Source organism: Rhinolophus hipposideros, assembly GCF_964194185.1.
Source record: "Rhinolophus hipposideros genome assembly, chromosome: 10".
NCBI classification, from domain to species: domain Eukaryota; kingdom Metazoa; phylum Chordata; class Mammalia; order Chiroptera; family Rhinolophidae; genus Rhinolophus; species Rhinolophus hipposideros.
In genome coordinates, this window is record NC_138056.1 from 55510613 (window position 1) to 55538450 (window position 27838).

Below are 27838 nucleotides of genomic sequence, written 5' to 3' on the forward strand. Positions count from 1 at the left end.
TATTACTACAAAACCAAGGGTTGGTGGTTCAATTTGATTGTACTCAGCCACAGCGATACTTAATAGTAAATGGAAAGCACATCACACGACCCGCGGAAACATCTACTCATTAATGACAGTCCTTTAAATAAAGGGTTGCATGCTCAGTTGAGAAACCAAAGAAGTTATCATGGTGGCCTAAAAATAGAGCTGGGATCAGGAATGGCATTCTGGTGGCAGACTTCCAGGAGCAATATTGATGAAAGTAGACCTCGACCTGAAACTGGCGAATGGCAGACGTGGACACATCTTTCTCATTCTGGGCAATCTAACGAACTGTCCAGAAATTTAACTTTTGTCAGAGGGAAAATACATTGCCAGCCCTTTCATTATCAGAGGCAGCCTCAAGACTATAGGCAGATGCATGATTTTTGTGTTTGTTCCTGTGACTGCAGCCAGGCAGACAGTGGTATTTAGTGTAAGATGAGCAATGCTTGTTTTTGGAAAGAGACCCTCATTCCGAGCTCTGATGTTCTTACTGTGAAAAGCCCCATCACCGCTGACGGCTCTGTCTCTTGCTCTCCCATCCCAGCCTCTATGCTGGTTTGCTGCACAGTGTGGCAGAATCCCTGCCAGGTCTGGATGTACCCCAGAAATAAGGCGATGGGGCTTAGTCTGGGCATGCATAGAACCCAGAGTTGTGTGGTTATAGAGATCACTGAAAAGTCTCTCTCTAAACACCTTGGGCACAAGCAATGCTGATGTCACCATTGGCTCTAAAGTAGGATATAGCTCCGGGAGGTTTCTGTTTTTTAAGTCATCATTATTATAATTGTTAAAAAATAAACTTGGTCCAGGTGTGGCCTCCAAGAAAGGCAGTTCCGTTGGTTGAGTTCAAAGTCATTATCTTTTCTTATGGTTTTCTTTGCCCTGTACACAGAAACAAAAGTCTGTACCCCTCATCCCCCCAACTAGATACTTCTTTATCTCTTCCTCAAAGAAGTAGTGCATCTTGGGACAGAACTTTCCATGGCTCTACACCATCTCTGGCTGTTATAAAACCTCAGTTACTTGTTGAACAGACAGAAAAAAAAAAAGGCCTAATTACTCATGGTTGACCAAACTATTAAATGAATGATGTTTAAGAATTGTATATAAGTAACTAGAAACAAAGTTATTCAACTATTTGCACGGCAGGCCCAGGATGTTTAATGAGAGAAAAGTAAAAACTTCCCTTTAGTTCATTTGCATGAGTTGGTCGCTGAGAGCCATCAGCTTAAAAACGCATTAATCAAATGTCTTCTAAAAATATCCATGAGGGTAACTCATTAAGGGATGTGCTCCATGAGAGTCTATCACTAATAGGGAAGGGAGATCATGGGAGGTAAGTGAGGGAGAAGTCTGTGTCAGACTTTGGAAGGAACTCAGATGCTCTTAATGGATCATTGGCAACAGAAGGGAGAGTGCAACTTTCAGTTCTTGACTTTGATCGTCTGCGGATAGTGCATACATTTAGTCTTTCCATTAATTCGTCTTTACAAAATATTTCACAAAATGTTTTTAACCTATAGAAATTTGTTTCTATACATTTAATATATTTTTATTGTATAAATTATTCTCATCTTTAGTGCCTTCTTTCAGTTTATAAATGGCAAAATAGACAATAAACAATCATAAAGCTAACCCCAGGGGGAATCCCCTCCTCTCAGTAAGCTCAGTCCTCCACACACTTGCAAATTTATGAAATGCTTGTCTTTGCAGATGCCAGTCAAAGAAACTACATGCTTATTCTTCCCTGATATTATGCCGTCTCCAAAGGGACTCCTTTCTTTTTTCCTTCTTTCTTTCTTTTGCTTGTTAAGAAATCAAAGGATGTGCATAGTTATAAAATTCGAAGTGGACCAATTACAGATGTGGGTAATGGGAAGGTTGGTGAAGTTCAAGTGCTGGCAACTTTTCTTTAAAGCAAAAAACACAGAGAGCTCAGCAGCTAAATCAGCTCTGGACATCTGCTGGGGTGAGGAGGCTGCCCATCTCTTGAGCACAAAGCCCATCAAGGGTTCATCCCTATACCTGGCCCCTTGAGCAAACCAAAGCCTTTCTGCATACTGCAGTATCTTTTCCATCCCACCCTTTGGCCCCTCCGTTTCCTTCATGGCTTCACACAGTTTGTGTTGTACATTCATAAGAATTCACATTGACTGCAAAAACATAAATGCAACAAAAACATAAAAGCCTCCAAGTAGTATGTTATATATATTTTGTTCTTCTAAATGCTCTTCTGTCATTGTCAGAGGTGCAGTAGCTAATTTATAACTTTTCTTTTGAGGAAATCCAGATGAAAGGCCCAGATTGCTCTTCAATAACAAGCTTGCATTGGTTATATATATCTTCTAAGGTGTCTCCTTGGACAATAGCTAGAATAAAAGCAAACGCACCCAAAGTTAGGAATCGTTTCTGCGTGGTGAAGAACAACCCTCACTCACACAGCAGAAGCTCAAATCAGTAACAGACAGACTCATCAGGAAGCTTAACATTACGTTCCATTAGTAAGAAAGTGCAGAAAATTCACTTAAGTAAGGTCACACCCATGCTTTAAAAAAATGCTTTAAAGGCATGTTCTGGATAGGTAATAAATGCACCACAGTCTTTCCACTTTCTACATGTTTGTCTGTAGTTCTGGACAACAAATCATTTATTTATTTACATTTTATGGGTATCTACTTTGGGCCAGGCACTGAGTTAGGCATCGATCAATTTTCAGATTGAGAGCTCCCCATTTACCAAAGAAAGCTGGCCTTATACTCTGTGTACTGTTCTTGCTTTATCAGGGAAAGAAATTCAGATATTTTAGACACAGAGGAAATTATAAAGGTTTTGGAAGAAATGTCAGTTAATCTCCTCAATGCCCAACCTTTAACAGAAAACACCATTGATTCTCCAAGTAATCTAGTAAAATGAAATTTTACCCTTCAGGGATGCTCATATTGAGAATACTTTATGGCAACTACTTATAAGAAACATAAATAGGAGAAAACCAACAAACTGCTAAACTGTGTATACCTAACACACCAAGTCACTTAAAGTAGATTTAAGTATGTCTTGTTATCTCCTTTGAACAAAAGCTATCTTGTAACTAGATCTCTAAAACACATGACACTAGGGCTTAGAAATAAATTGTTACTGAAACATGGCTTAGATTTTCAAAAACTCCTCAGAGTACATCGATTACTGCATTATATTCCTGAATATAAGCCACTGTCAACTATACGTGGTTTTGATTTGATGGTCCTACCTGGATTTTCTTTAAGGATGAAACATAACTCCTATCTTTGTTATTGATGGAAATTTTACTTCAGATGAACCAATTCAACATATTTGCAAACTGCTAAGCCACTGGCACTTTTCCTCAGAATAAGGTAAAAAAATAAAACCTCTAACTTCACATCGGGTAACACAGGAGGAAAGTTCTTGTTTTCAAACCATCAATTGTAAGGCAAATTCCATAAAGCTTGATCCATCTTTGGATGTGATCAGTGTTTCATGAAAATATATAAGAAGAGGGAACCCAGAGTATCCAGGACAAGAAAATCTTCCTTTATTCCCCAAACTTTATATTTCCAAGGAAAGATTTAAAAAGAAAAAAAACAAACTAGTTTTGTATTGAGACTTGACAGGGAATTCATTGAAACACAGGGAAGTGGTTCAAGCCTCTTGTTCAAGGGCTGCTAATGGGAAGTCGGACCTCTAGGTCCCTGAAGCAGAGAACGGAGGACCTGAGATGGCTTCTCAAGAGTCACTGTTTTGGATACTGCACACTTTGAGCCCTGAAAGTTTCTTTTTCAAGTTTTTTGATGATGTCAGGGAGATAGCTTAATGAGGTATCAATGTCTAAAATCTCCTTAACAGCAGGAGACAGCGCAGTGGCATCTGCCCGTCCTGGTTTTGAATAGGGCCACTGGGGATCTGGAAGCCGGCTGCAGTGGAATTCAGAGTAGGGAAAACCCAGTCATTGGATCCAGCGGGTGAACCAGAGGGAAATTATGGATTCTCAGCAGGAAGGTGTTAGGGCCCAGGTATACCAGGCCCACTTCTATGCCAAATGTCAGACAATTTATCTCCTTTCTCACAGTCCCATGGTAAATGAACTTACCTGTAAAATACTCTCCAAATTCTTGTTCTAGCTTAATTGCACGATCGTAGGTTTTCTTGGCCTGTTCCTCTGTGAGACGCTTGTTCATCTCCCTGGGAAAATGAGGGTTTGGTATTAGAACACACAAGGGATCTACCAAATCCTGAAAAATTAAAATGTCTGGCAAAAAGGAAGCCTGCAGGAAACCTAGTGTAATCTGAGCAGCAGATTCTTCATTCTGGATCTTCATTCTGGACTCCTCTTTGCTGGAATTATTTCAGTAACAAGGACTCCCTCCCTCTCTCAGAGGTCAGTCTCTTGGACTGCATTGAGTCCCATAGATTAATAAACTTCCTTCCTCCGTGACAGACAGCAAGGTCTATAAATCGTGCATTCGTTGAGGTTTCCACTCCTTCAGAATAAACTGTCCTACTTCCTTCATCTATTCTCTCCTTGGACGTGATTTCCAAATCCTAACTTTCCTGGCCACCCTTCCTTGGAATTTGTTCTGATCTATCGCAACCTCTCTTAAATGTGGCACGTAGAATTGAATGAAATCTTCCAGGGGTGGTGAGAGGGAGGAGACGAGATGGAGAGAAAGGACGGTACATCACAGAATTTTGGACCTCATTATATCTGAGAGAACACAACTTGACTGTTCTCAGGTCCTGACCTTGCAGAAGGCTTTGATTTCTCGACTCCCCTATCCTCCCTCAGGGTTGCTGTTCATCTTCAACGTGCAGCAGAAAACGTGGACTGGAGAAACACAAAGTGCTTCCGAAGAATTATAGAACAGGAGACAGGCCCCTTAGGTGTACGTATATTTCAGGCCCAACAGGCATCTGTTCCCCTTGCTGCTCTACTTCTGCTAATGCTACCACATGTCGGTAGCAACCAGAGCCCTAACTTCCTCCGCTTTTATGATCCAATGGAATCTCAAGGAGCTGCTAAAGGCTTGAATTAAAATGTCCACAGAGAGAATGTAACAATCAAAAGCACTGGGACCAAAATATTTTCCGATAGGCTGTAAGGAAGGAACATCAAACAGTGAGCCAGGTTAGAGGACTTGATAATCATCTCTGATGCTCACTTTTGTTTATTTTTGTTCTGATAGGAGAACGGGCTATAAAGGAATTAGGCCTGGGAAGGATTCTCTGTCCCTTTCTTTCTGTTACCCTGTGCTGCTTAATCGTTGTAAGTTTATTTAAAGCCAACCTACGCTCAAGGATAAATTGAGGTCGAGGGAAACGGAAAATAACCTAATCTATTGATTCCCAGTCAGCGGCAGCTTTATCCTCCCATGTCCTCTGGTGTTAACTTTTATTTTTGCCTACCAAACTGCACTTATTAAACAAAAATGATTCGTCTTCCCATTTTTTTCTTAAAGACATTTTATTAATCAAAGACTGATAATCATTGCCTTTGATCATCATAAGAACACCAGTGTGACCCCACTGAGGTGACAAAAGTTTGGCTGAGAGCAAAGACATTTCAGTGGGCCCATCGGGAAGCATCACAGGTACATGTAGAATTCTGTATTTAAGATACAGCTCTGGCAGTTTTCCCAGAGATTATTTCCCACAGGCATTGCTGCCTTTGCATGTCCTGTCGGATGCCAGCGGTCTGGGTTTCGAAGATGTGGTCTCAGTCAATTCCTTTTTTTCTGAGGCCTGAGATAGTAAAGTGACTCGCCTAAGGTTGTATTTTTAATAAAGAGTACATCTGATGTAAGAACTCAAAGGTTTTTTTTAAACCAATTTTTAGTCAAACAGACTTTCCATTACTCCAAGACATTTTTCAAAAGAGACCTATTTGGAAAAAAATAAAAAACTGAAGCCAGATATTAATGTGCTTCTGCCTACAATGCTGATGGGTGCAATATAAAGAAATGGACATTTCCTGAAGTCTTACTACTGAAATAAACTCATCTCATCCTGAGAGATGGTAGCTGTAATTCCCCTCCCAAATAGCACTAGCCCTGGAAGGTGTGAATGGTTGTCATTCTCAGGAGATGCTGGGCTAAACAAAGGGTGTTTTGCTTCAGATTTCAAGAAATCATGTAGGTTGGGATCTTCTTTGACTTCCCTGGGCCATGCTGGGCTGTCTTCCTTCAATTCCCTTTGCACTTATTGTAGCAAAGACTAAATTTAGGTTTTTAATCCTCTAATACATGAATTTGTTTTGTCTTTTTACCTAATCTGTGAGTTTTTTGAGGGCAGCGACCATGGCTTGTTCATCAGCATGTGGAATGGAGCCTGACTCCACACTTATTTGTTGAATGAGTAAGTGAATGAATGAATGAATGGAGAGCTAGACAAATACATATAATGATGTTACAGTTGAATAGAGGAGTGAACACAGGCCATCACGGGAGCAAGAAGGTAAGAGAAGATTGGGGTGGCAAAGTGAAGAGACGGGAAAACTTCTCAGTGCTATGGGGTGGTGCAGGGAACAGAAGTCACAAGGCGATACAATATAAAAAGAATATCTCTTTCATACATGCCCTTGATCTTATGCTTCTCTGAAGGGTCAGCTACGTGTGTGCCAACGAGCTCTGTGGTTTGATGGGGATAATGCCTTGGAGAAATAACATGTGTAATTATGTATCCATGACTAAATGTGACAGCTGCCATGCTCTTGTTCCAGCTGACCTAGCATTCACTCCTTCCAGGGGAATGGACAATTTATTCCAGCTTTGCTCCTGAAGTGAAACCCTTGTAAAAAAGGGAACTGCAAAGTAAATACCCAGCATTTACAAACAAGAGCATATTGGTTTGAACGTCACCATTACTGCCTGGGAGACCTGGGATTATGGCTGCAGCACATTCTGTCAGATTCACTGTCCTCAAGGAGGAATCCAGCCTTCCCTCTGCTTAATCTTCCTTGGTGATAAGCAGCTGTGACAATGCCCTAAGGCAAAACTAAATAAGTCACCTCATCATTGTAGAAGGAAGTAGACCTTCTCCTACTGAGCACCAGATGGATATGTCTCCCAATCTCACACTCAACCAAATGTGCAACTGCTGTTTCTCCCTCAGGCCACACTTCCCTGTGAAGCCATTCACCCTACCGCGTGTTTGTGATGTGGAAACCTCCTCGTCTATTTATGAAACAGGCCTTTAAGATGCTGTTCTCAGGATGTGAGGGCCATTTTTGAAATTCTTATTAATGTTAGCATTCATAGTAATATTTATGAGGCTCTTCACGGATTATAAATTACCTTTACATAATGAAATTTGGTGTTGCTTAATTCACTTTGTGCAATACCCCACACAATATCCTATGAGGAGAAATTTAATACATTCTATCAGGGAATAACACTGTCAAGAACCATTATTTTACCATTAACACATATTTTTCCATGTGCCAATTATGGGCAATGCTCTTTATATTATAATTTAATACCTAAATTCGTGGTGCCTAATTCTCAGTGACCCCCTGATTTTATTTTGTCATCCTGGTAAGAAACTTTGTCCATCTTTTATTTCTGAGAATATAGTCTGCTTTTAAGATAAAGCTCTGGCAGTTTCCCCAGAGATCAACTACGTATTTAACTTAATTCTCTTAGGCTGCAATTCCAGCTACTGCAGCTTGCTTCACTTTTTCATCCTCAGAGAAGAGGCAAACAGCCGTTTTCCTAAGCAAGTAACTGCTTTCACCTCTGGGATTAAGTAATTTCATTTTCTTTGGTCTTTCCATAAACAATGTCTTCCAGCACTTTGTGGTTCACTTCTGTGCCCTGTCAAATACTCTAAGGTCTTGAGGCCCAAATGAAGGCATATTTCAACAAAGTTCTTGCAACAGACACGCTAGCATGAATGCTTGTGATCTCTTGGAAAAGGTACTATTTATGTTTTTTATAATCATAGATAGCTTTATTCCATTTATAATAAAATAACTTGAAATCTTTTATAGTAATAATAGCTACTCTTTAGTGAGTGCTTACTATATGCCAAAGACTGTAGGAAGAAGCTTCTTTCTTTATATTTGTGATCCTGTTTAACTTTTACACTAGCTCTATGAAGGACATATTATGAATGTGTCTAGTTTAGAGGTGAGGAACTAAATCTTGTAGAGGTCAAGCCACTTGCCCAAGGGGATATAACTCATCCGTGGCAAAGCAAAGAACCAAACCTAGCCTGACTAATTTTGCTCTGCTGCCTACATGGTTACTGTGGCCTCACTTTTGTGCGAGAGTTGTCTACAGAGCAATGCCAACACTCTCTATCAAATTGCTGTAGAACATATGGAACGTTATACGTAGATCATGAATATCTGCTCAATTTATTTACTGATTTTTGAAGGAAGTTAATTTACAAGTCCTTTGAAAAATAAAAAAAAATAACCAAACATCCTAGTCGTGCATTTTTTCCTTATTCATAAATGTGTGCAGGCAAGGAGCTATTGGTTAAGGTTATAGACGTTTTGTTGCCAAGCCACGAAGAACACTCCCTATTAAGGATAGTGGTCTAGCTACACGAGGTTTTAATTAAGGAATTTAAGAATTCTATGGCAGAAAAAAGTGAAATGCCAATGAAAAGAGTCTAAAATATTGTATATTCCCTCTTTATTAACCCACACATTTAGAAAGATTTACCCATGGAACTGCTCTGAGAAGAGGCAATTCAAAGATAATGTTACCAATCATTTGGAAAACCAAATCGAACAACGAAACTAAATCGACCTTTAAAACAACGAAACAGAACAAAATCACACACACACATAAAACACCTTGTGAAGTGAAAATAAAAGAAACATTAGCGAAGACGTTTTAAAGAATCACTGACGTAATGTCTCTAGTGGCTCAAAAAACTTGAATATAGCTTTAAAAAAAGAGGAATGCTTAAAAAAATCAGCAGTGGCATTTCCCAGTAGTAGGCATGTGTAAGAAAGAGCTGTTAATAATGTGCTGGGTCACGAGGTACAGGAGGCCAGCTGAGGCCAGCAGGGGTCTCCACTTACATCAGAGGCTCCAGAGACTTCGGCTTAATGAAGATAGCGATGGGGTAGAGCTGGGCAACTTGTAGCCGCTTGATGGCATTTCCTGATACGTCAAGTATACAGTGTTTGCCCTGGTAAAAGAGGAAAAACATGTAGTTAATCCAGAAAGAAATGGTCGTAATCCAATGCTTTCTAGAAATAATGTAAGTGTGCTTTAGGAGAAGATAAGGGATAATGGATTTCTCAGGTCTGACAAAGGATCCGGGCAAAGTATAAATGAAAGCTGACGTACAGGTCATCACTGAATGCTTGACATCACTCATAGTTAGCACCCCCTTACTAAGTGTCTGCCACTGGAATAGACATTTCACACGTGTTGTCACAGTTAACTTTGTTTCCTTAAATACATACCTGATGCTTTGCACAAAGAAATATATGGAGACATGCATAATATGAGTCTATTCTCAGGACACTTGTAAACCATCTGTGAAGACAACTGTCAAGAAGACATTCTCAAATCTATGAGGGCCATTATCAACTGCATTTTATACAAGAGAAGATTAAGGCTTAGAAATATTAACTAACTTGCCCAAACTCTTAGTACTAGGATTGAAACCCAAGTCTTGAGCGCTGACAAGCTTGTTGGCTGGAAAAAAACAGACATCTTGTTGTCTCACCCTGCCTGATGTTAAATTAGGAGGAATGGTAATTGTGTGAATTTAGAGCAATTCCACAAACATTGGGGATTGCTTATAAGCATCCTGCCCTCAATATGCTCAGTTTAGCAGAGGGCAGACACAAAAAGAGTTACCTTAAGTATTATATCTTCAATGCTGAGAGAGAGGCTTGCATGGGGTATGTAAATTTGTTTGTTAAAAAGTAAAAACCCTATTACATTAGAGCACACTTCATTTAACTTGGCTTCCACTGCAATGAGTGCTCAGAACAAGGAGTTGCTTTACTAAATATTTCTGGAAAAGTAGATACATTTGCCACACATCATATTCTACCTCCTGGAGAGAAACAGCCTCATTACGCTGATGCTAGAAGAACTTTTACACAAGAAGAAAAAAAGCATATTATGCAGATAGGAACAGTCTTAAATCAATAATGGGGATAAAAACTCATCTACAATATCCAAGTGAAAATAAACAAAGTCCATCAATACTTGAGCTCTTATAGGAGAAACACACTAAGATGGCTTAAGCCTTTATCATTGAAGTAACAAATTCTAAGTTTGGTATCTATGAATTGCAGCCGATACATAAAATCTCTAAATGTTGTGTGATTATTCACCAGCCAGAATGTTTAAGTTAACAAACTTCATATCTACAAGCTAAAAGAGGAGAATAGATGCAATTATCCAACAAATTGATTATAAACAATATGACATAGCTAAGTTTTGAGAGAGAAGAAAATAGATGCAACTTCTTAGTGTATTTTCAGAAAGACATTAAAATTTCTTATTTAATTTTTTTTTACCAGTATATCAAAAGGGGGGAAAAGGTTATATCAAATTAAATCAACCCAACAAATACTAATTAAATAACAAGTGTGATTGGCCCTTCATTCTTTTTTTTCTCCTTTGAAATTAATCATCAGTGCACAGATTAGGATGTCTCTCTAGGCAGATCTTAAAGCCACACTCGAGTGCCTTCCTCTCCTATTCATTCTCTCTTGAACATTCTCCCCTTTTCCATTCCTTTGAAATTATCAGCAGGAAGGGAATCACAGCACCTCCACCTCCTTTAAGTTGGAATTTCCATCAGCAGCAGGCTAGGCAGTCTTCCCTTACTATGTACCTCCATCAGGAGGACCTCAAGTTGCCATGGAGACAAGAAGTTAACTCCTGCTAACAAAAAGAATTGAGGATCCTGATCTTAACAACCAAGAGTAACGAAGCTTCTTTACTAGATTCAATATTGTTTACTGGGGCCCAAAATAAGTGAGTCAAGGACAAAGTGGATCTTTATAAACTTTAAGCTGTTAATTGCCTTTAGGTGTATGCTCCTCTCCTACTCCCTCAAGTCAATCGGCATATTTTATTGAGAGTAGAACAAAGATTAAAGACCATGCTCCAAAGTGGTTCTCTACTTAGAGGTCTTAAAAGGAATCTTTAATCAAAATGTACACCTGCAAACAGGAGAGAGTAATGACCAAAAAAATGCATCTTGTCACCTGGGACCCTTCTTCAGGGGAGGTGTAAGACGATTGGTGAACATACCCTTTCTGCTACAAATCTCACAGACTGCACACTGGTCCCATACAAGTTGTCGTTGTACTGGCCGGCTTCTATAAACTTGTGCTCTTGGATATCTTTCTCCATTTGTTCTCTGGAAATGACAAAGTGATAGTCTCTGCCATCCACCTCGTAGTCACGCTTTGGCCTTGTAGTATCTTTACAAAACAAAATATAATAAAATTAAGGTCATGCATTTATAAACTTCCTTTATTCTTGTTTTTTTTCCCCCCACCATGCCCTCAACATAGATATATAAAAATACATTATATGAAGGACCATGACATAGTAACAGATGCCAGTCTTAGCCTCCCACTGTAAACAACTATAAAACTAGACAAAATACATGGAACAGCTCTTTTCAGACATTTGACAACGGGCAGTACAGGGTTATCATTCCTGACAAGAGAAACACAAGAGGGGAATTACTTTCACTCCACTTCCATTTAAGGGGAAATACATTCACTCCACTTCACTTCCAGTAATCTAGACTTACTCTAGACACATCTTTACAAAGTCTAAAACCAAGTCATTACTGGAAGAAGCTGATCTGTCAGTAAATTATTAGATGCCAGTACAAAAACTTAATATTTTATAAAGAAAGTTAAGAAAATGCAGACTCTCAATAATGTAGCATCACAATGTTCAGCATATAATAAAAGATAATGGCATAAGCAAAGAAGTAAGACAATGTGTCACGTAACCCCCCCCCCAAAAAAAATGGACATACAGTTTAAATATATTCAAGGATTTTAAAAGATGTCAAATGAGATCATCATAGTTAAGGCTGGATTAAACTTTAATCATGGCTAGAGATAGCTAAACTTCTTAGTAAGAGGAGAAGGGCAAACAATCCATCAATATAAATAAAAAATGTTAATATATTTCCAATCTTTGACTCAGGTATTCTATTCCTAGGAATCTGCTTAAAACATGATCAAAACTTATGTAAAATTTTATCCTTAAAGATGTTCAATTATATTAGTTTATAAATTATAAACAATAATTATAACGCATAGTTACAATTTTAATTGTAATTCATAATAGTGAAAAGCAAGGAAAAACCAAAATACCCATAGAGGAAAAATGATTAATTATGACATAATAATCATTTAAAATATTTATATAAAATTTTAAATAACATTAAGCAAAAAATACTGTATATTTAATACGTACTCAATCACAGGAGAAAATGCATGTATAGAAAGAAAGAGTAGATGATAATCTAAGAAAATATTAACAGTGATTTTACTTCTTCTGGGTACTGTGTGGGACTCTGTATATTTTTTAATTTCCTGTTTAACTTTTTTTTTTTAGCATTTTCCAAGTTTTGTACAATGAGCATGTATTGATTATCATAAAATACTGCTATTAATTAAAAAAAGAAAGAAAAGAGCGTGCAAGGTGAAGGGGGAAATGGAAATGATGCTTAAGGACTGCCTTTTTCTTTTCCTTTCAAAAGTGGAGGAACTGGAAGTTGCTATGAAGGGACTAAGGTTTGACTTGATCCTTTCTATTTAGTCTTTCTCAGGATATGTTTGTTCTATGGCAGGATCTCTTCCCAGAGCCCTTGCTGGGAACGTTTCATGAGATGTAGCCATCATCCACTCCCTTCTGTGCTTGTACTGCACATATATTCCTGCTATTCTTATGTATTCCAGGTGACATTTGCAGCCCTGAAATGTCACAGACACTTCAAAGCATAGAGCTTAAAAAACGTAGTGTGAGAAAGAAATATTTGTTGGGATGAGATGTAAGAGCTTGATTATCTAATACATTAAAATTTTTCTGGTGGTTTGTCTATCTACACAGAAGGCCTCTACGCATTTTTATATGACACAATGGGAAGAGAGATGGAGGTGGGAAAGTGGGAAAAGTATGGTGGAGTGGAAGGAAGAAGAGCAGATAGAATTTTATGGGGCTGTACTCAGAGGGACCAGGAGAACTGATGATTGTCTCTAATGACAGGAAAGTAGATTCAAGTTTGTAATGGCCTAGAGGATAGATTAAAGTTCTACTTACCTTCTTATCCTCATCCTCCCAACACTTAGACTATTACAACATAGGGGAAATGCTATTTTGTTTTTGGATTGACACATGGCCCTCGTCATACTGAGATGATTTCAACTTGTGGCTTTTTGTCTGATCTTTCTTATTGGGAAAAAAGATGTTTCAGTGGCATTTCAATCATCCTATGAGAACATACCTATCACAATCTTATTCTATTTTAAATGCCACGGCAGTTACAAAGACAAGATTCATTCTGCCTTCTAGGGAACCACAGTCAGGTGGGAGAACATATTATACTCACTAAATAGAGAACAATACGTGACAGGGTAGATAAAAAGTATTAGGCAGAGAACATTAAATGAGATGCTTGGATAACAGGTAACTGGTAATATTTGAACCACTGGAGAGACTATTGGAGGAAAAGAATCATGTTTCTTCGTCTCAAAAGGAGCCAAGCTTTTTGCTAGGGAATAGAAAAATGATACGTACGAGGCACACAGGAGCCAAATTTGTCAGGAAATTCAGATATCAAGTCATCGTTGATCCGATCCTTCATGGGACCCAGGATAATCACTGGCCGAGTATAGTTTACTGCAGAAGGAAAGGAAGATGCAGATAAGCAGAAAGACGTGGAAACAACTGCAAAACTGTCCTGCAAGGGTGATTTTATAGTGAAATTGTCAAACAGAACTGCTGAGGGCATTACTTCATTGGATAAATTGCCCACACAGCCCTGCCTAGGGAAATTGATGTTTCACACTCATTATCTTCACTCTGCCTACTTTCTGGAATTAACTAACAGGGAAAAACAACTGCAGTGTCTATCAATAAAAAGCCATTTTTGGAAGGGTTTTGCTTACTCTCAGGTTATGCCTACACAATGTCAAAACAGCTATTGAATTTAGTCAATTGAGTAGGAGAAAAAAGATTTCAAAGTAGCTATTTGGCCATTGTTTAGACAATGACTTTAAAAAGTAATTGTTAGTAATAACGACAACTTAATGTTTTTATAATTTCTTTTCCTCAGCTCAAAATGCTCTTTATACTTTGCTGGAGTTTTCCCAATTCCTTTGTTATCACGGGGTTGGGAGAACTCTAAAGTTCATTAGGTATAACTCCTCATCTGATGCTTGAATTTTCTTTGCAATATCTTTGTCAATAGCCATTTGCCTCTGTATGAATGCCTCCAGGAAAAGAAAATGCAGACGTCTGGATCAGCCCACAGGTGGCTTGTATCTTAGGAAAGTTCTGCTAGAAAGCCCTTCCCGATACTGAGCTGTTGTCAGTCTCTCGATTTTACCCGTTGGTCCTGTAGAAGGAGCTCTCAGTGACTTGGGTGGCATTAAGAACCACTCATCTGGAGAGCTGCTCCATCTTCTTTGGAGCTGTCACTGCCCATGGTCAGCAGGAAAATTGTTAGTTTGATGACAGGGCGAAAGAGAGAGCTTCTGGTCTGCCGACAGCTGAGTACTAAGCAGAGTTTATTTTCCTTACTCCTTTCCTCTTTCCCTCCTATAATGGTGTCACCTGTTGTGACATAGAAACCAGGAACCAGAGCACGCTGGGAAACTTACTTTCCTGCCTTGTGACAGGCTCATAAGAAAGAATGAAGTCTTCTTGCCCTCCTGAGAAGAGAAGAGAGGAAAATTACAGTGAACTAACAACCAGTCATACACCCCAGCTACAAACCCTGTTCTGAAACACAGGAAACAGACACAGTTTAGGGTTAATTTTCCTTGCTCTTGCTTCTTGAATCATTCCAAAAATCCTTTCATCCTCACAGAACTGTTTACACTATCATAGTGTCAGGCTATCGATGATCATACCTGTAAGTGATGACTGGAGGCCAGCTATCTACAGTACATCAGGACAGTGACTTATGAGACTGCCTTCTATCTGACACTGAGAAATGAAGCAGCCTGGCCTCTACACCCAGCATTACTTCTTAACACCACCTAGTTCAAGGACAGGGTCCGTTCGCTCATTTGCTACTTACTACATTATCAGCATTTCTGGCCCTTTTATTTCCTCTTCTTTTTTATTTCCCAGAGAAGCAGATTGTTCAAAAGCAAGTGTCTGTTTTATTTGACACAAAAACTTCATCAGCATGTACTACAAGGCACTGAGGATTTTACTCTAACATTAATTCATCAGGAAAATGCTGGGTCAATTCATGAAGATAAAAAATTGAGGAACAGCCTCCATCACTGGTTATAATTGCTGCCTAATCTAGCCTGAGACTTTGGAAAAAGAATTAAGAAAGATAACGTAGTAAAGGTGTCAAGCCCTCCAATGTCATTTGCTACAAGCTTCTGATTCATGGTGGGCCTCAAGTCAACAATCACCATGGGAAGTAAATTGGTTTTAGGCAATTATTTTTTTCAGTCATCTTTTTCATGCAGTTGCTGACCTAGGCATGAGATCAGTCTGATTCGGCTGCAAACCCAGAAGGGTCTGCTCTTTCATTTGCTTCAGGCCTAGGCCTGACTATGCTTTGGTGGAGAAATAGTTTGGGGCTGTTGAAAAGGACTTCCTGTCTGCTATTCTATGGAGGACTGTGATATGAGTTTTCCCTGACACCAAAGGGCAATGAATCTCCCTCATTATCTCCTCATTATCCCTGACACACTGTCCCAGTCTGTCAGGACCACATGCTGCTCCTTCAGGGGTCACAGCATCAGACCGGTGAGTTCATTTCAGACAAGGAGTTATTATCACAGACGGTTCTGATACCGACAACTGATTTGGGGAAATTAAGCAATATGTGGATAAAGTACAGATGTCTTCCCTGGAGACGGGGTAGCTGAGGTGGGGTGGAGTGTCTTACATTTTCATGCATGAGAAATAGCCCTGGCCTGTCACATCTTACATAACCCTCAAGCAGGGCCCGCTCTCAGAATGGACTGCTAGGCCAAGCTACTTCCTAAGGGCACTGACAATGGGCCTGATGTTCCTTCTAAGTGGCATCTACTTCTAGCTCCTCCAGAAGTCTTCAGGGGACAATCCCACATCTGGACAGGGGTTTGGAATGTGAGGAGTCAGATTCTCAATTTTTTTTTCATTCAGGAAAAAATGATTCCTTTTAATAAACAAAACTACTGAAATTTACAGAGGCTGGGCAAAAAACAGGAAAAAAAAAAGAAAGAAAAAGGAAAAAAAGGTGATTGATTGCTAAGCCCCAGGCCCCAATTATCTAAAGCCTGAGATATAGAGGTCATAGGAATTCAAAAAAATAAGTGTAAAATGGTTGGGGGAAAAGCATAGCTTTAGGAATTGAAGCATCACAGATTAACATTGCAATGTTAGGCTGTAACTTTACAGGGAAATCTCCATTAAATGATTGATATGAGAAAAGAGAATAATGGGATAAGAAAGGTTTTAACTATTAGATGATACTTAGGCTTCTCCACTAGACTGGGAAGTCCATGAATGCAATCCTTTCCCCAGTGTTTAACCCAGTTCTACTCTTTCCTGGGTGTTTAACATACAGATGTCAGTGAATTTGCATTCTGACTGTAGGGATAGGAAACGGGAAGAGCAATGAGGCCAAAGATAGGTTCTACTTTGCATTTCTGTGTATGTTTTCATTTTGGAAAATGTGGTTTTCTCTAAATGAATGTAACACATCATGTTCCTGTAGGAGGAATTTCTTTCCAATGACCTTGCAGATCATTCAGATGGGACATTCTAAAGGCAAACTTTAAGATATTTAGTGTCTGTATGTATTAGTTGTGATTCAGAAAACTGGTCAAGGCAACATAGCTTTGATTAACTTTGTTAGACAGTTCTGTAGTTCTTTGTTAATTCATTGCTTTTTGGTTTATTTTCTAACTTACCAAAGGCACTGACTCTTGTTCAGAGCAGTAGGACTAGCAGACAACAGTGGCAAAGTATCTCATTACAAGGCCCATCCCAATTCTAAAGACCTTGTGACACTCGGGTAGTACGTAAGGAAGGGAAGCTATGGCAGCTGGTATTACAGAATAGCTGCGAATTCAGCACTTTAAACCGATTTTCACTTTCATGTTCAAGAATAAAAAGCCCAATGGATAATGGAAAGGAGACTAAGAGGAGAAGGCAATAAAAGTCACAGCAAGGGAGGAAAGATACTCATGTGTGCACGGTACTTTCCAGGCCATCAAGGGCTTTTACATCCATGGGCGTCTATTTTTCACAGCTATTTCTTTTTAGGTATGGGCTGTGGCGATAACCCATTTCACAGAAGAAGAAACTGAGGCTCAGAGATACCAATGGAGCCTGTTTTCTCAGTCAGTAAATAGTGGAGTCAAGATTTAAAACTATATCTTTTTTGACTCCTTGTGGAGTATATGACACTATCTCAAAAAGGCAAGAGATACAGAATTCTCTGTGGGGACTGGGATGTAGGGGCAGACCCTACAGATGAACAAAGGATGGGTGGCAGAGCTAGGAGTTGAACTGGGTCAGAGTCACTGAGTGGCCAGAAGGTGTTCCATCTGTAAACACAAACTCTTTAAAAAAATGCTGCTGTGTCATCTCCATAAAATAGTTATTCTTAGTAATTTTTTTATTTTTTGCTCAGGAGGTGTTGGCACTTGGAAGTAACAGCTGACAAAAAGGTACAGACTATTACTTGGTCTTGTTTTTGCAATTGCGTGGCTGAGAGTGGGAGAGTGGCAGCGCTGTGTGTGGACATCTGCAGCTGTCGGAAACTTAGCAAAGGCCTTTGTACCAATCTCCATGAAACACTTTGTGTTTCAACTGGAAGCAAGTCACAATAAGAGAGATTAGGAGTAAGACCTGGCTATGCACTCGCCATCAAGAAAAGCAAGTTGATGTTCTTCAGGAATTTTTGGAAACTAGAAAAGAGAGGCTGGTGAAGAGCAGTGGCAATACATTTAATGTTCTAAATTTAGTGTTTGGTGCCTGAATTTGATGATTATTAAGAATCAGTCAGGTTCTTAGAGCCATAGAATGTTAGAGTTAAGAAAGGGCTTGGAGTTTATGTGTTGCATAGATGGTGAGTGTGTAGCACATGCTGCCACTCCCCCGTTCCAGGCCCTTCACAGACATCACAAGTTGGTCATTGCCACAAGTCTCAACTTGGCCTCAATACTTTTCGATACAACTCTTCAGGCAGTTATGACCAATCAGTCAGAGTTGGAATCTTGATTACAATCTACTTGCCCTCCCTGTTCTAACCCAAGCTACTCATTTTACATAGGAGAACTGAGGTTCAAAGACGCTGAGCGATTTCTTTAAGATCACATAGTGAATTAGTGGTTCAGTGTCTCCATGGGGTGTTCTGAAGATTAAATCAGTTAATATACATAGAACCTTAACACCAGGCTTAGAACATAGTCAATCCTATACAAATGCTGCTGCTTGTATTAATTGGATAGGTGGAATGATTGAAATGTACTAGATAATATGTGAAGAGACTTGGATTACAAACTATAGGTTAGAGTGAAAACATTTGGGATTCAGAATTAAAATATCTTAATTGGACTTGAAATGCCACCATATTTGTGAGGTATGTTGCCTCTTGCAGCTTCAGCTTTCTGTGAAATGGAGTATTACTATAAGATATAGCTCACAGTTTTGCTGCAGAAATCAAATGAGAAAATAGATGGAATGAAAAACTGCTTCATAAAAGTTAAAGAACTAGAGGAACTATAAGGGCAATATTTGAGACGAGTGGCGAAAGAAGAAAATAGGCATCATTTTGACTGATTCCATTGGAAAAGTCTTGGGTCTCCTCATGTCAACGCCTCAAAATTTCACTCAGATCCTTTCTTCAAGATCCTTATTTTGAAAATCCAATTCAGCTGACGAGCAGCACTGGGTTAGAAGGATGGTCATTAGCTCCCCCATAGCCATAAGGCCATAAAGAGCTTTACTGAGCGGTGAGAAAGGGAGGTTTGCGAAGTCTCCATTATGACTACGTGGTCTTTATTGCATCTGAATACAAGGGCAATTGAAAGCTAAGACAAAAAACAACCACAAATAGAAGCCTGTACTGTTCTACTTTGTTGAGAGACAGAAATTTGGAATTCGCCTTTAAATAAGACAGTTTTGAGGTGTGGCATTTTGTATAATTAGACAACATGCGCTGTAATTAACTGCATTTTGGCTAGTGCTCAGTATAGTTGGACTTTGGCAAAAATAAAACCATAATGCTTGAGATGGTGCAGCAAAGTTCTGAGCTATTTATTAGAATTTGAAGTTTGTGTTAATGTGTGTGTGTGTTTGTGTGTGTATCTCAGGAAATGTGTGAGGCTTTCAAGGAAGGTTGTCACAATGTGTAACTCCAGGATGCAGTGTGAATGGTGCCCTCTAGAATTGTGGAACATAGTGGCCTGGGTTTTTGTTTCTAAATATTGACCATTTTTAAAAAGCCATTTGTCCCCAGAATGGACATGAAATGGTGCTAAGACTAAAACATAATACCTGAAGATCAGTGAAAAAAATGTCTTTTTAGTGAAAAAAGTGTCTTTTTAGTATTTGTCTATACTGCTATTCATAAAACAGAAAGGTCAGTCATAATTACAGCAAAGACAGGAATTCCATAGAAAATGCACCCTATTTTGATTTCAAAAGGGCGTTTTCTGGAAACCATGTCTGTCTCAAGCCTCTGCCTTTTTCCCTGCCTCTGCCCTGCCTGGAAAATTTCTACCTCAACTTGTCTAGCTGGCAATAACCTCATCTTTCCAAAGCTCAGCTCAAGGGGAATTTCCTCTTTGAAATCACCTCTGAAGCTCGCACTATTCTTGGGCTAGACTCTTACCCTAGAAACTGCCATATTTTGTGCATTTTTAATTTATTGATCTCTCCTACTATATGTGTGCTGAGTTCTAGAGTTGGTTGAGATTCATATTGGGTCTCATGGTGCCTATGAAAAGAACATGACAAATAGTAGATATTGAATGGTAAATGAATATTCACCTAGAATTCCTCATATTTGCATCTTGGGGAAAAATATCATTTCCTCCTCTAAGCTATGACAAAAACTCTTCTTATTTTTGGTCATTTGTAAAGAAAGCAATCTGAGTGGCTGACCTTCTATAATCTCAGATGAAAACCAAGCCATTATAGGTTATTGGACTCCACATTTGTTCTAGCAATATCATAGAGTCCAGTTCCAACTCTTCTCATAGATAACTCAAGCTGCTCGTAAGATGTTTCCTTTATTCACTCAATGAACATTTATGTGCACCTACTAGTTGAGAGTGAGAAGATTACCTGATGTCCTCTTGGAGCATCACTACCAAAAAGTGTTGAGCCGCTGAAAGCTTTGGCCCAATTTTTATAACTTAATAATTCTTGGAAAAATATTCCCACCTCTGAAGGAGAAAGAGGGACCTCTAAAATACTCAAAAAAAAAAAAAAAAAAAAGATTTCCAAAAGAAAAGGCAGTTCTTGTATATACTTTCCATAAAACAAATTGAATAAATAAGGTATGATGTTTCCCCTTTCTAGACATGTGTCTACAGGATGGACAAACAACCCTTAAAAATTGAAAACTGAACATCAAAGAAAGTAGGGTCACTGGTCTCCGTGAAACTCAGCAAACAAGTTATGTTGAGGGTACCTCAGGTGTCATGGGGACAATCTTTGGTCACTTCTTGGTTTGGTTTCTTTGTTGTAAAATCAAATGAAAAGAAGGGTGGGAGGATGTGTCTCCAAGCTTGGATAGTTGTAAAATTATAAGAATAGGAAAAATGTAAAAAATGTTAAGGACCACATTGAGAATGAGAACACGTGATTCCTTCATTAATAAGACTTGTCATTCTTTTGAAGAAGATTAGGTGGTTTTAAAGCTGATGGATCAAGGGTATCTCATCACAATTTTTTTCATTTCATTCTGTGGTATGTTTCATCTTCTTCCTCTGGCCCTGACTTCCGTCTGCCATCTTTCCTCTTTTGTGCTTTTTTCTATTTGCCACCAACTGATTCTCCAAAGCCATTCTCAAAATCCAACTTAAATTTGTCCCACTCCAAGCAACCTACTTGGCATTCCACTTCAAAACAGGCATGGTTTTGTAAAGTACCATGCTATAATGGAAAAACCAAAATCAAAACAAACAAAAACTATTCTAGTTTTCAATTAATTCAATATTCAAGGAAAGAAAAAACAAACAAAGAAAAACCTAACCAATTTCTGTCTTGGTAGCTATGGGTCATATATATTGGGCTGGCAGTTTTTTAATATCTTTGGCAACTGATTTTTAAGTAATCCATTTCACTAAGTAGTACAAATAAATATTATAGAAATTGTAAAAATCCCAGTAATAATATGTACCTACGTTTATCACCAAAAACCAGTAAGTAGGTGGCGAGAAACCATAAGAATGGATCAACAGGATGTGTTTGGTGAATATTTTTATACACTAAGCAAATGGCTTGAGGTGACCAAACAAAGACCAGAAATAATTTTTAAGTAGTTACCTACCTTTTCAGCTAAGCTTTCTGATCCAAGATTTTTCCACTTAAAAACAAACGCATGAGTTCCTTCAACATTAAAGGATGAAACTTTTTCATCACTTCCCAACCATCAAAAATATAAAGTTAGATATAGCATAGGAACTACCTTAAAACAGTAATCAAGGAGAGAAGAGATATAAAAGGTTCATGCTCGATTTAAAAGGAACACCGTCATTTATAAAGATTTCTCTTGTAAAGAGGAGCCAGGAACGGAAAGGAAAAGGCAAAATGAGAAGGAAAAAAAAAACAACCATGACTTTTCAACCCTCTTGCAGGGAGTTTAAATTATTTTGGAGGGGGCAGAATGTCAAAATCTACCAGGTTGAACTTCCCCCTACCTTCTCTGGGAGAATTGCATCATAGACCATAGTCAACTGAGATCGGAACTGCTTGCATAAGTCACGTAAGAGTTCACCAATGGCCCTAGTGTCTTTTGTATCTTTCCACATCAAAGGATGATTTCATTTCAAGCCATTTGCTTTGGATGAAGATGATAAAGGGCAGTAATCGAAACACAACAGCAAAACTTTGAAATGACCACCACAGGCAATGAGGCAATTGCAAAGGAAAGAAGCACAAACCAAAGCAATAACTTACGGTAGCTACTTTCGCTATCGCTGGCATTAGAAGAAACATGTTCTGCAAAAACAGCACAGCAAATTAAAGAGATACCAAGCACTGGGGAGCAGCCAGAACTTAATATACTCATGCAAGGCGACTAGAAATGTGAGCAAAAAGCAAGTAAAAGTTTGCAGAGGAGACCGCTTTAAGAAAAGGCAGATAAGATAAAAAAGATGAAAACTTGATCTCCATTTTACAGGAGGAAACTACTACTTGATTGCTGTGTCCCCTTTTTAGGAAAGTATCTTTAATTACAAAAAAATGTATAATGTCAATCTAAGCACGTTCCTTTGACCCACTCCTCTAGATCTGATTTTCTAGATTGGTGTTACTAAGGTCAACATCTCAGCTCGAGGTTTCTTGGCTATAAATTCAGGAGCTTCTAAATGGGCAGTTTTCTTGCAGGCTTTTTGTTTCTCTAGTTTAGCCTTTAGGTATTTTGCAGGAACATTGCATTTCAAATTGCCAGTTGGTCCCTGGAATCCCTGGAACTTTGTTTCTATTTAAATAATTCCTAAACTAGTTCTCAGGGTAAAAAGGGATTGTTGGAGATCTTTCCTGCTTCAGTGAGTGAGTAGAAAACCTTGGAGAAGAAATGAGTCACTGAAAAATGGTGTGTGAATCAGCTCAGTATTTCCCTGTTTTTACTTTAAGACTCTTGCTTGGATAGCTATTAGGTTCTGGAAGAATGGAACAGGCAGGAGATAAATGGTCTGATACCAAGCAAGTCCTGGCATGAAGTACGTTTCTAATTCATGTTGAATGACTTGCTTGTACAGTTTTATTTCAAATTGTCATAAAAACATTATTTAACTCACGTAACAGAGATTATATGTCAGATTTACAGCTTTTACTTATAAAATCATATCCTTTCATCTGTACAATGTATTAAGGTACAGAAAATAAATTTATCAGCTTATCAGAATCTTTGTATAGCAAGTTAATTAAGTGAAGAATATGTAATTATTTGATTTCTGAAGCTCATTAGCAACAACTTCAGCTTTTTCAAAAGTGGCAATTGTACATTTTTAGAAAAAGAATATATAACATTATTCTCTAACAGGATAAAGGTGCTTTAAAATGTATTTGCTATAGATTTTTGCCAATTGGATGGATTTGTTTTCCTTTCTTTTAGCTCTACCGAGGAATAGTTGACAAAATTATAATGCATTTAAAGTGTACAAAGTGGTGATTTGAGATTATATATATATATATAAAGAATTCCCATAATCAAGTTAATTAACACATTAGGGATGGATTACTTTTAGAGCATGAAACTAATGAAAACCAAAGCATGGGTTAAATTCACGAGAATTGTTTCTCTGTATGTTGGCGTATGAGCAGAACTGCATCACTAATTGGGCACACATTTTACAAGTGAAGAGGGGTACTAGGAAAGAAGTGTAGATGAATCAGTGCAAATTTGTTTTCTGTTACTGAAAAACAAGTCAAGGTATACACCCAACAATGGGCTACCTTTATGTACATGATTATCTTAAGTACCTAGAATTGGAGATGGCAGTGTTTTGTTTGTTTTTGATTTTAACTTTGAAAATAATTTAGAATTCACCTACACTATCTCTGGAAAATTTAGGACCATGCGGCGTTTCATTTAACAACCAGTTTCTTAGCATCAAGATATTGGATAACAGAATTTTCTCATTTTGTAGGTAAAAAGAAATTAAAAATGTGTTCCAGCTAAAGTCTAAATTATGGCTAACAATAGCATTAACTGGCAAATGACCTTACCTAGTGAAATCTGTTCAGTTTTTAAAGAGTAAAGAAACATTTACACATTCTGGATTTAAAAGGGCATCACTCGTATTTTTTGACACACCAATAGCAACTACTTTTTAGCGATGTTCATTTATTAGCAATGCATTAACATGCTTCCCTCTCCTGACTCAACTGAAAATTTAGGAACCCTCTTGGGTGGTACTTGATGTTATCCGGACAATGTTGAAATCAATATTTGAACTTCAGCCAAGAATTCAAGAAAAATTTGATGACCTCTTCCATATAGAGACTCAAAGATAAAGTTTTCATCTTTAAGGAGATCAGTGGTTACTCTTGATCAGATTTGGTTTTCTACAGATACATAGCTTTAAAAAAAAGTCCGAAGTAACAATTTGAAGGATGAAGGGTATTATTACACAGGGTTATGTAAACAGCTCTTGAAAACAATGTTCAGCTCAATGCTATATTTTTATACAAATGAACAGCTTCTAAAAATATTGCCCATAGCTGTTAAATTAAAACAAAACAAACAAAACTGAATATGTGATACAGTTGCAAAAGACACAAAAACGCTGTTCTTATTTCACTGGTGCCTACACAATGGAGTTAGTATTAAAGAAAGAAAAATCATAGCATAGTATATTAACACACAGACTGATTATATTTTATTGCTCAGTGCAATGAGACACAGACTAAAGGCATTAATAACTAAAAGATTTAAAGGTTTAATATATTTTATTTTCCGCTATGAAATGAAAATCTGATTACGTAATGCAGCTAATACATCACTAATAGAGAAATATATTAATACATATCGAAAACTTTATCATACAAACGTTTCAAGCAGGATCACTGCAAGTCAGAAAAAAATCAAAGTTAATAACAAAGAATTATTCGTGGAAGATCATGTAGCTTAATATTTACTTTTGGAGAATGCATGTTCCTTTTGACTATAAAATAGCTCCTTTACTGATAGCCACACACAACCCAATTGTGGGATTTGGCAAGGTCTGGGTGAAAAGGCAGAAGAAAGGACATAAAGTACGTTTCTGCTTTCCTGTTCTGGAACATTTAGCTTGCCCTTTCGTTCAACATGGCTTCTTGCTCTCCGGGAAGTATTAGGCAGCAGAGCAAGGGATGCAACAAGTGGCATCAGGACCATGTTGGTCATACCACATGGTCAGAAAGGGAAGGTGTAAACTGCAACCGAAGTTACAGTGCCTGACACACTTTGCTTTTCAATGCTGACATGCAGAACAAAACGTTTCAAAATTACTTCGTAGGAGCATTCACAGCTAGGTAACAAATAAAACTCGCATCTTGTGCATGCTAGGAGTGAAAGGCCCTCAAGAAAAGGAACAAAAGCCAAACTCAAAAGGAAGGGAAAAGAAAAGAAAAGTTACAGTGACCATTCCTGGGAACTTACTCAGAGTCTTTGTTCCATAACCGTCGTCACCTAATCCGGGGATGTCCTGCATGGAAGTCCCCAGAGAGAGCAATGAGAGAGGAAGAACAGCCACGGAAGAGGAAGGAAGAAGTCAGTGGAGTTGAAATGGATACTACCATGACAGACCGTGTTGCCTAAGCAATCTGGATCCCAGTCTCTCGCCTTTTGAAACAACTTTTACCCCAAACTCTCTGGGCTGAGACTCAAAGATTTGTAAAGCAACTCAAAACGTTTAAGCAGAAGATTGTGACAAAAAGAGAAAGGTTTAGCAGATGCCATTTTTGCGCACCGCCAATGTTGCCACAGGGCTGTGCCACTCAGAGCAATGATCCACTCCAAGTTTCATGACACATTCTTAGATGTAGTACCCACCGGTACAAGCTCACCGTTCAGTAAGTGTTCAATATCTGTTGGGAGGAAAGAGTGAACAAATGCTAGTAATCAATATAAGGAATTGAATCGCTCCCAATTAGCATGCATTTCAAAATATGTAGGTGGCAATGGAATCTAATATTCCTGCCCAGAATAGAATTTGTCTTGAGCCCTAGAGAGTTGCATGATAGAAAAGGCAAACCAGACCCACTCCTGATCACAGGTAAACGTTTGGAAGCAAAGTCCCAGCTTCCTCAAGTCCCTCTCTAATGCATTCCTCAAAGAAGAGTTTCTTCAAGGGATGGATCCAGACCGCAGCCAAACACTGGTCACAGTAGTAAGCCCTGACCTGCCTGTCTGCCATGTTTGTTTGCCTAGGCGTGTGGCGTGAGGGGAGCCTGCATCATGCGTGTTGCCCGTGAAGGATGTTTTAAATCTTGTGTTGTATGTGACATTCTCTTTGAGAATCTACTTACGTTCAGGATCACTGGTTTCCTGCTCACTCTGCTCCTTGTTCTTGTAGAATGGGAATTTTCGTGAAAAGATGAAGCTCTTTTTACGCTTGTCATTGAATGACTGTGAAGGAGAAAAGGCATGGGGCAAAAACAGGGGACGTCTAATTGTTGTCACACTCATGCTGACAAAACAACTAGTTTGTAAAAGCAGAGAGAGCTGCAGTGACGCAAGTGGATAGTCTCAAGAGGTGCCAGAGGGTTCCTAAAGGCAGATTTTATTTTCAAGGCATGTAAATTCGGAATGATGACACCTTGGAAGAATTGTCTCCTAATTAAAAGACGGGTTGCAGATATGGTGATGGAGGAAAAGAGCATTAAATTGGAAGCAGAAGACCTATAGTTTCTGTCTGGCTCTACAGCTTGATAGTCTATCACCTCAGACAGGCAACTAAATCTCTCTGACTCTCAATATCGTCTTCATTTGCATAATGAGGATAACGAGAGCAACTCTTAAGATGTGAGACTCACGTAGGGCAATAGCAACTTAAAGTACTGTACACATGTATCTTCACAATCATCAGTATCGTCAGGTAGAAAATATTTTCCTAGAGACACCAGACATATCAGTGTCCAGATGTCTTTTTTAATAACTTGAATTTGAGTTACTTCGGCTTCAATTGAATTAAAACCACAAGAGAAGTGTGGAGATTCATGATATATATCATAATCATAGCTGTTTCATACACAGATGTGATATCGTGTAATATTTTCATTCAAAGAGGTGTTAAATATGATTGAGCCCCAAGCCCTCATTTGTAGACAGGGGGTCACAGGCACAGAGAGATTGAGTCTCCTGACAATACTACAGAGCTAGCCGGTGACAGTAAGGACACAGTCAACCAAAATCTGTTAAAATTGTTACTAAAGAGGTACTAAATTGATATTCACTCAAGTAAGGGAGATATAATGGTTACTTATCTATATCCTGATACAATAAAAAAGAATGGAAGAAGGACTGGCCTTAAAAATGTAAACCATTCCATTAACTTAAATGAGGCTAAATTTAAAATAATACATATATACATAATATAATACAGATATTAGAACTTATTTATTCAAGTGAATATCAGATGCTTGCCTAGAAGACTCAAGAAAAATTCATTTATTCCCACTTTGCTGTTAAATAAATGCCTGCTGGGGTCCTACTTTGGGAAATGTGTTCACAGTCATTTTATGAACTATAAGCCATGCAAGTGTTAGTAATTTCATAGTCACATATCATTTAAAAAATATGTTTCGCCAGCTTGATTGCCATCCTTATTTGATTGATTTAGCTCTGAGGGTCACTCTCCGAGAAACAAGTATGTTGTTACCACATAGGTATTCCGATGAATGTAATAGACTCTGAAGGTAATTTGACAAGAGGGATTCTAAAACAGTTT

At 38.4% G+C, this 27838-nt stretch overlaps 1 protein-coding gene across 18 annotated transcripts in view; it reads right to left on the minus strand.

The window, feature by feature from the left end:
- Positions 1–1158: 1158 nt before the first annotated feature.
- DLG2 (discs large MAGUK scaffold protein 2) overlaps positions 1159–27838 on the minus strand; it is a 1856054-nt gene continuing 1829374 nt past the window's right edge. For 9 of the 18 annotated variants that reach the window (XM_081064694.1, XM_081064709.1, XM_081064706.1 and 6 more), the window contains 7 exons: positions 25549–25594; positions 14876–14926; positions 13791–13892; positions 11277–11449; positions 9074–9183; positions 4133–4224; positions 1165–2396 (listed from right to left, as the gene is read on the minus strand). In XM_081064694.1, the coding sequence (XP_080920820.1) occupies positions 2290–2396; positions 4133–4224; positions 9074–9183; positions 11277–11449; positions 13791–13892; positions 14876–14926; positions 25549–25594 (681 nt within the window). In that variant the 3' untranslated portion in view covers positions 1165–2289. Of the gene's footprint in view, positions 2397–4132; positions 4225–9073; positions 9184–11276; positions 11450–13790; positions 13893–14875; positions 14927–22361; positions 22404–25548; positions 25595–26417; positions 26518–27838 lie in introns of all 18 variants that reach the window. The other 9 variants (XM_081064693.1, XM_081064703.1, XM_081064698.1 and 6 more) reach the window with 4 other exon arrangements.